The sequence below is a fragment of the Vulpes lagopus genome, chromosome 12, assembly GCF_018345385.1.
Source record: "Vulpes lagopus strain Blue_001 chromosome 12, ASM1834538v1, whole genome shotgun sequence".
NCBI classification, from domain to species: domain Eukaryota; kingdom Metazoa; phylum Chordata; class Mammalia; order Carnivora; family Canidae; genus Vulpes; species Vulpes lagopus.
The window spans coordinates 16,232,332-16,246,001 of NC_054835.1; the positions used below are offsets into that span (position 1 = coordinate 16,232,332).

Genomic DNA, 13,670 nt, shown 5'->3' on the forward strand with positions numbered 1-13,670 from the left:
TATCACTCGTCTTTGGCAGGCTGCTCTGAGTCCCGTTTGATCTGCACGAAGAGCCATCCTAGGCATGAGAAAGCAGGTACTTTTTTTTCTGGGGGCCAAAGTCCTAGGTACCAGTTCTTTCTTTCTTTCTTTTTTTTTTTTTTAAGATTTTATTTATTTATTCACGAGAGACACAGAGGGTGAGGGGGGGAGAGAGAGAGAGAGAGACGCAGAGGGAGAAGCAGGCTCCATGCAGGGAGCCCCACGTGGGACCCGATCCTGGGTCTCCAGGATCACGCCCTGGGCTGAAGGCAGCGGCGCCAAACCACTGAGACACCCGGGCTGCTCTAGTTCTTTGTTCTTTAAGAGAGAGAGGAGTGGCAACAGTTTCAATTCCAGAACGGAACTTGGAGGTCAACACACTCTGTCCATTGTGGTTCCCATTTCACTGTTACGATCCAGTGGAATTTCCTCCAGCCTGGGTACCTCTAAGCCAGCTATCAGGAAGTCTGTCCATAGTAAGAACAGATCTTTAACAATTATAAATTATCAACATTTGTCAAAATCACATCAAGTGGCTTCAGAGTTTTTTTTTTTAAGAGTTAGAGAAAGTGGTGGGGGGGCGAGGAATGGGTACAGCATCTAATTTAGCTGAATAACAGAGTTGTTAGCTACTGTTTTTATCAGAGTACTCCATGTTTTTTTGAAGTGATAGTAATAGAGCAAATTTGTTTGGGGCTTGGTCGTCAAAACTTAAGAATTCTAGTCTGGATGGGGACAGCACAGTTCTGGCCTGGTCTCTATCACCAACACAAGCTTAAAATTTAAACTGCTAGATGTTAGTTAAGAATCTTTACCTGTTGGTAACAGATCAATTGTATAGTAATTATATTCGTTTAGAGAGGCAGGAATAATGTATGTTCATGAAAATGTGCTATAGGAACACTTTGATAAAGCAAATTTCTCTCTAATGCTATGGATTTTAAAAAGGGGTAAACATTATAATTACCTACTTGCCCAGGCCCCACTCCAGACATACTGGTTCAGAATCTCCAGACAATTTTATTTGTAAAAAGGGCCCCACGTGATTCTGATGTGTACCCCCAGTTGAGAAACATGCTCTGTCTTTAGAGGATGCATACACAGCATTCAGACCTCATCAATGTAGACATTTTACATAACTCCTACTGACATCTGGTGGCTCCTCGGAGATTACTGACAATATAATAAATCAAGAAAGCGACTTCCTTGGTGTGACCACCAACTGGGGGAAAACAGCAGCTTGACATCTCAAAGCATTATGGAGATGTCCAGAAAATGACTCCTCAGGAACGAACCAAAAAGAGAAGTGTGGCTCTATAAACACGGAGAGTGACAAGAACCAGCTGCAAAAGACTACTGGCTTTCACAGCTCCCTAGTTTGATGACAGAGGGCCAAAGTGGCTGTGCTGTTTGGAGATGGGCTCATCGGCCCATCTTTCAAGAACAGTAAGAGAATATTCACCTCCATTAGTGGAGGCTGGGCTGTAGGATATCACCAGAGCAGCATCATGGCTGTCCTGGCAAAGTGAAATCTTGACAGTGCACTTCCCTGCTCTACCCTGCCTGGATGCTTGCCCCAACCCATCCCCTACCCGCCCTATCTGCCCTTTCCTTATTTAGCAAACTTTTCCTAAGAGAGCTCAGCCGAGGGCTACACCTAGTCTTGTATTTTCTTCTCAGGGCTGTCCTGAGATGTTCAACACCTAAGAGTCATACTGACTAGCAAGAAGGGACTGGAAGCTGGTGGAGAAATGAGGCTCTGGATCACAGTGGGGCCGATGGACTGAGTCTGGGAGAAGGTTAGTGGAGAGAGAAGGGGGACAGCACAGAGTGCTTATGTTAGGAAACAAGAAGGGGAAACACCATCAGTTCCTGGTCTCATTTTCAAACCTTAAAGTTTTCTCCTATGTGGCTTTCACAAGTTTTATGGATTTTCAGGAAACTTCCTCTGTCCTGAAAACTCATTTTTGTGTGCTATTTGATATCCCAATTTTCTCCCGAGGCCTGTTATGTGCATTCTCTGTAAAGAGCTCCTCCTTCCTTAGCTCCCTCTCTACCTGGCCAACAAATTGTTCAGAATTCCTGAAGAATGCCCACACGAACAGCTGCTGCCCTGATGCTGTGGTCACAGTTAACTGAGGTTCAGTTCCCAGCCAACCTGGCAAATCACACAGCTACCTGCTATGCGGTCTGTTCTCGTACAGCTGTGACCTTCTGGCATGTGACCTTCTGTATGATGTGAGGACTGAAGCAGTTCTTGGAGGCAGTTCTCTTCTGCAAAGCTCTGCTGGTGGTGAGCCAGTGGATAGGATTGGCAGGCCAGGGCTCACGTTGCGTTCTGGGCTGGGCCAGGCTCCGAGCAGGTGTTTTAAGGTCAACATTCTGGTCCTAAGGTATCCATGGACCTGGGTTCTTTCTCGTTAGTAATAAAGTAATATGTCATTCTGGCACTTCACATCACCTTTGTTGTTTCAGATCATTCTGTAAAGTTATTTGGGTTTAAAAATAAATGAGCAGGAAGGGGGTTAGAGGGCCCAGGCCTCCTGCGCAGTCCCATAGCTTCATCTGAGAAGAAACTTCCTAGTTTCTCTTCAAAGAAGGCAATACTTCCCTTAGAAGTCAGGAGAATGGGGGGAATAATAACCTGCTTACATCATACAGTGAGTGTCCCAAGCAGAAGTCTCTCTCCAAGGCAGATATATATAGGTCTAGCCCCACACCTGAGCAAGGAGCCCCATGGCACAGAGGACACCTGTTTCCAAGGTCCAGTACATCCAATCTTCCTGGGTGAGAGACAGTGGGAATTTTTCCTTAGATGTATATCAACAGGAGACTACAGGTTCCAGAGAAATGGGAAGAAGGCATTGGCCCAGTCATGAAAATATGTACCAGGAAATGAATCTACAAGGAAGAGTACTCCTGCTTCCATTGCCTTCCTCCAACCAGGCTAATGTCCTACACCTATAATCTTCCACCTCATTAACTCGGGCCCCAAAGCCAAACCCATAGAGCAGGGAGGACAAATCTTAGGGCCTGGCTACAGAGGAGGAAGGGGTGAGATCCAGGATTTCTCACCCTAGTTGCCTGGATAGGCCCAGGAGATAGGGCCACATGCCAGATGGTGTGATTGCAGAGGTGAGGCTGCGAGGCCAGTGACAGCTGGACCAGTTGAAGGCAGCCCAGGACCACAAGTGAACTGCAGGGCCCTTTTGTCTACTACTGCCTATGCTGTAGGAACCCCTTTTTATCAGCCTGCATTTGCTTGGCTTCTTGATTAAGACACAAATTAAGACTGGTCACAGGGAAGACTCATTAACAACCCAAATGTCCCAGGAAGTTTCAAGACTGATGATCTGAGAGTTAGGGAGAGCACAGAAGAGGTGGGGGGCTTCCAGGCAATGGGGTGCTGTGGGTCACCAGCCAGGGGAAAAAAGCGCCCTTTGTGGACTCCTACAGTCTCTTTTTAATTAGTTTCTCTAGTTTGCGGATGCGAGATGATTCCTGTTCTGGTGTCGGAGCCAGGAGGGACAATGAGCTGGAGCCTTCTGGCCCTGAAGGCGGGGTGGGGAGCCTCTGGCGCAAGAGTTCCAGCATGCTGCTCTGCTCGCTTCTCTTCAGCCCCTGAGGTTGAAAGAGAGAGGATAATCATGACATCTGGCCCAGAAAGGCCTGAGGTGGAAATATGGTATCTGGTTGTGCAAACGACATAATTACTCTAGGCTGAGGATGAACACTTTCTTTAGGGGAGTTATCGGCCCAGGTTAGCAGCCCAGGAGAAAAGCAGAGGAAGGAAAAACAGGTAAGAGGAAAGGAGAGAAAGGGGGCTGAGAGAGGAGGGACAGGGTGGGGAAGTGTAGTCTTCTTCTCCATCCCATTCCTTCTGCCCCCCAGCTTCCACTGAACAGTGGTTCTCGAAGGGGCATAGAGGTATCTGCAGAGTTAGGAAGTTATTTTCTCCTCAGAAGGATCCCAGGCAAAATCTGGGTGACAGCATGAGGTGAGGCATATGTACTTTAAGAAGGCTCCCCAGGAGCCCATATCGGTCCTCCGAGTTAAGAACCACTGAGTGTGACAAGGATGTGCAAGTGTGGACAAAACAAGACACTGAACTAACCTTCATGTCCAATATCTTCTGGAAGGTTTCTGTGTTGCAGTCTGTAAGGAGTTTGATGTAGTTGTCAACAAACACCACCAACGGTTCATGAGGGGCCATCACCACCTACCAAGGAAAGAGAGACAGGAGTAGGCCTTTAGGGACTCATGACTGGAAAGCAGGGCATCATTTTTCCTTACTTGCAAGCTGACCACAAAATGGATCCTGCCAGATTTCCTTAAGTGACAGCAGGCCTAAATTCAGAAATATCCTGATGGCCTATTTCATCTCAAAATTCAACTACAGCAAATGTTTCTTAAATTTGCTAAATCATAAATATCACCTGGATTACTTTTTAAGTATAGATTTCTATGCTTCCCTCTACCCTGAATGAAGATTTTAACTCAGAAGGCTTGGGGTGGGGTCCCATGTGATTTTTAAGTATCAGGATCATTTGTGGGACACTGTTGGGAGAGTCTCCTGTTTTGGGGCAGCGGTTTATGATACCTGGTCCTTCTGTCCCAATGCATCTTTACCTCTGAGGGATGGGTCGCAAAAGCCATAAATCTAAGTGGATTTTCTCAAGACACAAATCCCAAAGCTGCTTCACTCTTTTCAAAACTTAAAATCTGAACTTCAGGGCGCCTGGGTATCTCAGTCGATTAAGCATCTGCTTTTGGCTTGGGTCATGATCCCAGGGTCCTTCATCAGGCTCCCTGCTCAGCGAGGAGTCTGCTTCTCTCCCTGCCCCACCCAACCCCACCACTCTCGTGCTCGCTTGTGCACAAGCTGGCTCTCTCTAGCTTGCTCACTTTCTCCCTCAAATAAAGCAATAAAATCTTTAAAAAAAAAATCTGAACTTCATTTAGCCACATTCATTTAAACTGTCAATTAATGTACAAACAGAAAGGGAATCACTGGCATCGTAATCCTCAAATTCATTCCTATCTGGCTTTGGAATGCAGCATCTGATTTTCTTCCTACAGTAGACTGGTTTTGTTTTGAACTCCTGACAATATCTCAAGAAGTGGTTCACTCAGAAATTCCCTGCAGTTAGCTCCCCAACTGCAGCTCTCCTCCCCAGTCAGTTATGCCAGCTACAGGAAGAAACAATTTCCTCAGGCTGGAGCTCAAGCTTCACGCAGGAGGACCCTCACCTGGTCCCATGGATGTCCCATGGATGCCTCCCATGGAGGCCCCATAGCTACTTTTCACTCTTGCCATCATTTGAGCCATTGTTTGGGAGACAGACCTGATGAGCCTGCAGGTTCTGCACTTTTAGGAACATTTCATGATAGTTCCATTTGTTCTCTAGCCTCTCTCCTCCCCAAAAAGGCTTCCCTCTTTTCAACAAGGGCAGGTGCAAATCAGATGCAGGTGCTCAAGGCTTTAGGCATTCTCAACATCATCACCCCACATAGAAGAATTTGTTAAATGGGGCTTTAGAAAGCCCATTTGCTGATTAGATTCAGTTACTGCAACATCTGTTTGCAGTTCCTGTATAGTTGCAGAGTACAGAAAGCTAAAGAGGTTTATGTGGAAGGGAGTAACTGATACCTGGGCCGGAAATTCCTGCTGAGAAGCAAAGAGATCCTTGACTTAGACCCTGATTCATAGCGACAACCCATCTAATTTTCCAATCTTGGCAAAATCCAAATGAAAAATTCATTTGTCAGAAAGAATTATTGATCCCCCGAGTAACTGTCCAATGACTTTCAACAATATCTGGTGAGGCCAAAACCTACTCCAGCCAAAGAATGTGGACAATCCTCTGGGACCGATGGGGACAGGCCTTAATCCAAACTTTGAAAACCAGGACTCCTTGGAATAAGTCACCAGATAACCAGCCCCTTGTAGTAGAAACCCCGGGGAAGACACAAACCCCACCTTGAGTATCATTTCTGCCCGGGTCATGCCTTTCACAACAATCTTAGTGTAACTGGCAGGTGCTTTCCTCACCACCTGTGAGCCAATGGAAGGTAGATCGAGCAGGACCATCTTTAGGGAATGAGTGTCTAGCAGCAGCTGTGGGAATGAAGCAGAATATTACTAGCCATTTCACAGGGACACAACACTTAGTATATCTATGCTAATTAATATTATTTTCCTGATTTTAAAAAATGCATTGGAGAGAATTTGGAAAATACACAAAAATATAAAAGGAAAAACATTCATTACAACTTCTATTGCCCAGGAGAAAACAAGGAAGACAAGGTTAAATGTGGTATATTCCTTTGAAAGTTGGTGAGTAGATCTTAAATGTTCTCACCACAAAACAGAAATGGTAATTATGTAACAGGACGAAGGTATTAACTAATGCTGTGGTGGTATTCATTTTGCAACATATGAATGTATCAAATCAACACACTGTATCCTTTATACTTATACAATGTTATATGTCAATTATATCTCAATAAAGAGAAAAAAAAAAGATGTGATATAATTCCTGCCAGTCTATGTGTGTGTATAAAAAACTAAATTAGAGGGGTGTCTGGATGGCTCAGTCAATTAAGCGTCTGACTCTTGATCTCAGCTCAGGTCTTGATCTCAGGGTAATGAGTTCAAGCTCAGCATGGAGTCCACTTAAAAAAAAACAAACAGGGATCCCTGGGTGGCGCAGTGGTTTGGCGCCTGCCTTTGGCCCAGGGCGCGATCCTGGAGACCCGGGATCGAATCCCACATCGGGCTCCCGGTGCATGGAGCCTGCTTCTCCCTCTGCCTGTGTCTCTGCCTCTCTCTCTCTCTGTGACTATCATAAAAAACAACAACAACAACAACAAAAAAACAACAACAAAAAAAACAAAACAAAACAAAACAAACAAACAAAACTCACTAAGTTAGACTCATACTATATATACAGTTTTATAACCTGGTTTTCCCAGTTAATACTTCAGGTTTTTTGTGTTTTTCCATCTTGTCAGTCTTTTAAAAAAATCATGATTTTTAATGGTTATATATACTCTATGGTGTGTGTGTGTGTGTGTATGTGTATGTGTGTGTTTTTATTTATTTATTTAAAAGATTTTATTTATTTGAGGGAGGAGGGAGGGAGAGAGAGAGAGAGAGAGAGAGAGAGAGAGAGAAAGGAAGCATGGGGAAGAGCAGAGAGAGAGGGACAAGCAGACTCGGCACTGAGCACAGAGATGGACGCAGAGCTGGAGCCCATGACCTGAGCTGAAATCAAGAGTTAGACACAACTGGCTGAGCCACCCTGGCACTCCTAGATTTTTATTATTATAAATAATGAGTGCTGTGGTGAACAACTTTGTACATATTAATTCTAGGTCTATCAAAGGCATTTCCTTAAGGAAAGATCAAAAGATAAGGACATCGTGTAAGGTTCTTGATACATATCTTGAACTGCTTTTCAAATGGAATGTGTACCTATTCACACATCTGCCAGGAGTGTATACCCTCACCAGCACTGAAAACTGTCATAAAAGTTTTGATTATTCAACAGGTAAAAAAATGGTAGCTCAGTACTGCTGTCTCCTATTTTTAAGTAAGCTCTATGGCCAAATCATGACCCTGAGATCAAGAGTTATACACTTCACTGACTGAGCCAGCCAGGTACCCCAGTATTGCTGTATTTTTAATTTCTTTGGATGTTTGTGAGGATGTAGGAAACATCCATGAAACCAAATTTAAACATCAGTATTTTGGTAACCATCTGCCTTTTCCTCTCTTCAATCTTTTGTTCTTTCCTTCCCTCTGTTCTCTGGGGTGCCAATTATTTGGAAGGATATTAACTTTCCTGATTGCTCACCAACTGCCAAGAAACATGTTAGGAATGTTTCATCTCATTTTTTCTCTACAAGACGCTGTCCTATAGGTATTTATTTTTTCCATTTATAGATGACAAAGTCAAAGTTCTAGAGGTTAAGTAACTTGCTGAAAGTGTCTCACATCATGGACAGGGGTTAGATGATAAGGTGGACAGGAAGCTGTATTTCCATTTCCTGCTACCCTGATATGTGCTATAGAACAGTGCTGGCTTAGAATTCACACTGTTTCCTGCTGACTCCACATATACTGCTAAGCAGCTGCTGCTACTGGCAACCAGGTGGCAGGGAAATGGCTGAAGCCTAGAAGGGCATGTAAACTCTGGCCTGTTCAGATAGTAGGAGATAGAATCACATACCCACCCAAGGTAGCGGTGGGGTGAGGGTCCTACTGGCATGGCCACCATCACTCTGATGATCAATTTTATGTTCAGGACAAGGCTGACTTTTTCTGCCACTGCCTGCTCCTCTCAGAAAGCCTTTCATAATTTTATCAAACAAGGATGGAATGGTATCCCTTAATGTCCTATGACGCTGCTTTCTCCCACTCTTCTGGTACTTGGCAGAATTACCAACTAAAGATAAGATACACTCATTAATGAGAGACCCCGTTGACTTTTATTTTTTAAGATTTTATTTATTTATTCATGAGAGACACACACACACACACACACAGAGGCAGAGACACAGGCAGAGGGAGAGGCAGGCTCCTTACCAGGAACCTGATCTCAGGACTCTGGGATCACAACCTGAGCCAAAGGCAGACATTCAACCATTGAGCCACCCAGGTGCCCCAAGACACCACTGACTTAATGGTCATGTGATTATAATTTTGACAATGGTATAAAAATTTGGACCAGACATCAATGTTTTACTTGGAATAACTTAGTAGAAATATTACTCTAAAGGGGAAAGGAGAAAAAAATGAGTGGGAAATATCAGAAAGGGAGACAGAACATGAGAGACTCCTAACTCTGGGAAACGAACTAGGGGTGGTAGAAAGGGAGGTGGGCGGGGGGTGGGGGTGACTGGGTGACAGGCACTGAGGGGGGCACTTGATGGGATGAGCACTGGGTGTTATTCTATATGTTGGCAAATTGAACACCAATAAAAAATAAATTTATATAAAAAAGAAATATTACTCTAAAAAAATGGTGAGGTCTTGACAAACTGATTCTAAAGTTTATATGCAGAAGCAAAAGACCCAGAATAGTCAACACATTATTGAAGAGAGAGAACAAAGTTGGAGGACTGATACTACCTTATTTCAAGATTTATTACCTTATAATCTCAGTAATCAAGGCAGTGTAGTTTTGGTGAAAGAAAGGCAAATAGCTCAATGGAGCATAAGACAAGAGTCCCCACAAATAGAGTCACCAGATCTTTCACAAAGGAGCAAAGGCAATACAGTGGAGCAAAGGCAGTCTTTTCAACAAATTGTGCTGGAACAAATGGACATCTACATGCCAAGAAAATGGATCTAGACATGGACCTTCCACTCTTCTCAAAAATTCAGAATGGATCACTGGCCTAAATACCTAAATGTAAAACCCAAACTTAGAAAACTCCTAGAAGATAATAAAGGAGAAAACATAGATGACCTTGGGTATGGTGATGATTGTTTATACACAACACCTGTGATCCATGAATGAAGTCAGTGATAAGCTAGACTTCATTAAAATGAAAAATTTTGGGGATCCCTGGGTGGCTCGGTGGTTTAGTGCCTGCCTCCATGATGCTGGAGTCCTGGGATCGAGTCCCACATCGGGCTCCCTGCATGGAGCCTGCTCCTCCCTCTGCCTGTGTCTCTGCCTCTTTCTGTGTCTCTCATGAATAAATAAATGAAATCTTAAAAAAAACAAAGCAAAACAAACTTCTGCTCTGCAAAAGACAATCTCAAGGGAATGAGAAGACAAGCCACAGACTGGTTAAAAATATTTGCATTAAAAATATTTGCAAAAGACATGTCATAAAGGACTGTTAGACATAAAATATACAAAGAAATCTTAAAACTCAACAATTAGAAAACAAGCCAGTTTAAAAATGGGCCAAAGACCTTATAGACACCTCATGAAAGAAGATACACAGATGGCAGATAAGCATGTGTAAATATGAATATGCTTCACATTATATGTCACCAGGGAAATACAAATTAAAACAAGATACCACTACACATCTATTAGAATGGCCAAATATTTGGAACACTGACAACACCAAATGCTGATGAAGAGGCAGAGCAACAGGAACTCTCACTCATTGTTGGTGAGAATGAAAAATGGTACAGCCATTTTGGAAGATAGTTTGGTGGTTTCTTATAAAGTAAACATACTCTTTCCATACAACCTAGCATAGTGTTCCCATGTACTTACCCAAAGGAGTTGAAAACTTATGTCCACACAAAAACCCATACATATATGTTTCTAACAGGTTTATTCTAATTGCCAAAACTTGGAAGCAATCAAGATATCCTTTAGTAGCCAAATAAACTGTGGTAATCCAGACAATGGGAGTATTATTCAGTACTCAACCAGAAAAGAGCTATGACGACACAAAAAGACATGGAGGAACTTTAAATGCATATTACTACGTGAAAGAAGCCAATCTGAAAAGGTTACATGCTGTATGATTACAACTGTATGACATTCTAGAAAAGGTAAAACTATGGAAAAAGTAAAAAGATCAGTGGTTGTCAGGAATTGGGGGTGGTGGTGGGATAAATAGGTAGAGTGCAGAGGATTTTTAGGGCTATGAAACTATGATATCTGATACCATAATGATGGATTCATGTTATTATACATTTGTCTGAACCAGGAGTATGTAACACCAAGAGTGAACCATAATGTAAACTACAGACTCTGAGTGATGATGATGTGTCAATGCAGATTCAGTAATTGTAACAAGTGTATCAATGTGGTGCAAGATCCTGATAATGGGTGAGAGGCTACACTTTTGTGGGGGCAGGGAGGCATACAGGAACTCTGTACCTGCCCTCAGTTTTGTTGTGAGCCTTAAGCTGCTCTAAAAAAATAAAGCCTTAATTTAAAAAAATTGGTGAGGAAGCTACACTAAGGAAAGAATAATTCCATGCAGTAATGTGGCTAGTCATTTCAACTGCTAGGATCTTGGACTCTTTTTGGTTTCCAGAGATGAAAATTCTTACTCTCCTAGTACCTGTTTTTTGAAAAGTCCTTGGGCTTTTTTTTTTTTTTTTTAAGATTTTATTTATTTATTCTTGATAGACACACAGAGAGAGGCAGAGACATAGGCAGAAGGAGAAGCAGGCTCCCTGCAGGAAGCCCGATGTGGGACTAGAACCCAGAATTCTAGGATCACACCCTGAGCCAAAGGCAGACGCTCAACCACTGAGCCACCCAGGTGTGCCGAGTCCTCGGGCTTAAAAAAGTAAAGTATCTAAGCATGCATAGGAGACGAGATTAGACTGCTTTGGGCCTATATGAAGAGCCTAGCATCAGAACACTTCTCAGAGGCCACTAGAAATGATCACTGCTCTTGCTCAGAGGGAACCCAGTACACGCCTCTATAGAATAAGCATGCTAAATTCCAGGTATAGATTAAAAACATAGATATGAAAAGAAAAACCTTAAGAAGAAAACAGAGGTTATTCTTATTACTTAGAGGTAGAGAAAAATGTGAAATACCGATCGAAAAATCTATTACCTTAAAATGAGGCTATATCAAAAGATACATAAGCAAAGGAAAGACACAAATCAGAAAAGGGTACCTGCAATATTGGCAAAGGAATAATATTCAGAACACATAAAGATTCCTACAAAGCAACAACAGCAATAAAAAGATCCAACAATCTCAATAGCAATAATAACACCAACAGTAGGGCAAAGATCTGAACAGGCAATTCACAAAAGCAGGAACTGAAGTGCTCACAAGGCATCTGAAATGATACTTAATGGTATTAGTAATCCGGTAAATGCAAATTATTATTATTTTTAAAAAGATTTTATTTATTTATTCATGAGAGACACCGAGAGAGAGAGAGAGGCAGAGACACAGGCAGAGGTAGAAACAGGCTCCATGCAGGGGGCCTGATGTGGGACTCGATCCCAGGTCTCCAGGATCACACCCTGGGCTGAAGGCAGCGCTAAACCGCTGAGCCACCTGGGCTGCCCTAGTAAATGCAGATTAAAACTACAATTGTATACTGTTCCATAATCACCAGATAGGCAAAAGTAAAAAGCTTGATTAATACCAAACAATGGCATGGATATGGTACACTGAAACTCACATTTGTGCTAAGAGTATGAATTAAAGCACTTTGGGGGAAATTCAGTAATATTTTCCTACTGGAGGATGTGTATAACCCATAACACAGCCCTCACACTTATATCCTTTAGAGAAATTCTTGCCCATGTGAAATATGTTCCCTGCATCCACTGTTTGTAAAAGCAAAAGACTGGAAACAATCTAAATGTCCATCAACGGCTGAATGGATAGACAAATGGTGGCATATTCATGCAGTGGAATAGGATCCTGAAGTTAAGATGAATGAATTCAAACAACATACATCAACATGGATAAATCTCAAAAAACAATATTAGGCAAAAAAAGCAAGTGGGGGAAATGGTATGTATAGTACCATTTATATAAAGTTTTAAAATGCAAACAAAATCACATATAATTTGAGAATATAAACAGATGTAACATATCAAAATACACATGGGAATGATAAACATCAAAATCAGAATAATGGTTACCTCTGGGCACGGAGAGAGGGGGAATGGCAGGGTAGGGTCCACCCACATGGGGCTTTAGTAATAACTGTAATGACTTATTTTATTAAAGAAATCCAAAGCAAATGTGGGAATATGTTAAGATTTGATGGAGCTAAGTGTTAAGCCAGTATTCTCAACATTAGTTTCTATACTCTGTTAACTGGGAATATTTCTTTCTTCTTTTTTCTTTCACTCTTTGTTTTGTTTAGTATGCTACTTGATGCCTTGTAAAGACTCAGCTTTATCTTCAATGTAGCAACTTTTCAGAGCCTCATCAAAATCAAAGCCATGTCTTAGTATTATTTGTTGGTGGGAGAAAAATGATTATGTTTTATAACATATGGGGATACTTCCTACTTTTTCTATACTTCCTACTTCCCAGAGATATATTATATGCATAAATAATTGTGGAGTCTTAAGTGACAGGAAGAGTTTTGGATGAACTTGACAGAATTCTCTAGGTCTCCCATGTCTTGAGAGATGTGACATTTTCAGTTCCTGACCAGTCACAATACAATTCTGTTCTCACCAGACAGCTAAACAGATGGAAACCTTGGTCTCAGGTTTGACAAAAAGCCATGAGGTCAGAAAAGGCAAGAACTAGTCTGACAGACTTTGCAGCTGTCTGTGGGAAATGCAGGTAAAAGGCTTCATTTATCATTAAAAGCTGCTGGTTTTCATCTTGGAAAAATAGCTAATAGTTCATCTCCTGAGGCATGGAGCATTGGGCAGGTGGTGGCCATTAGCCAAATTTGTTTGAGCCTCAGAGAAAATTTTGGGGGTGGCATAGCTCATGTTGTTTGTGTGCTACTGGGATGCAAGGCTGGCCAGCGTGCTATGTATGTGGAAGGTAATCACCAAGCAGTGGGAAGTCTGAAGGGTTGATTTCTTCTTCTTTTAAAAAGATTTATATGAGAGAGAGAGAGTGAGAGAGAGAGCACGCATGAGCATGAGTGAGGAGAGGGCCACAGGGAGAGGGCTAGATCTCCAGGAGATTCCCTGCTGACCATGGAGCCCAATGTGCAG

The 13,670-nt window shown here is 42.4% G+C and overlaps 1 protein-coding gene across 3 annotated transcripts in view; it reads right to left on the minus strand.

The window, feature by feature from the left end:
* Positions 1–234: 234 nt before the first annotated feature.
* Positions 235–13,670, minus strand: part of VPS53 (VPS53 subunit of GARP complex) — a 141,459-nt gene continuing 128,023 nt past the window's right edge. For all 3 annotated transcript variants that reach the window (XM_041725241.1, XM_041725242.1, XM_041725243.1), the window contains 3 exons: positions 6,002–6,139; positions 4,136–4,240; positions 235–3,642 (listed from right to left, as the gene is read on the minus strand). In XM_041725241.1, coding sequence (XP_041581175.1) covers positions 3,472–3,642; positions 4,136–4,240; positions 6,002–6,139 — 414 coding nt within the window. In that variant the 3' untranslated portion in view covers positions 235–3,471. The remainder of the gene's footprint in view (positions 3,643–4,135; positions 4,241–6,001; positions 6,140–13,670) is intronic.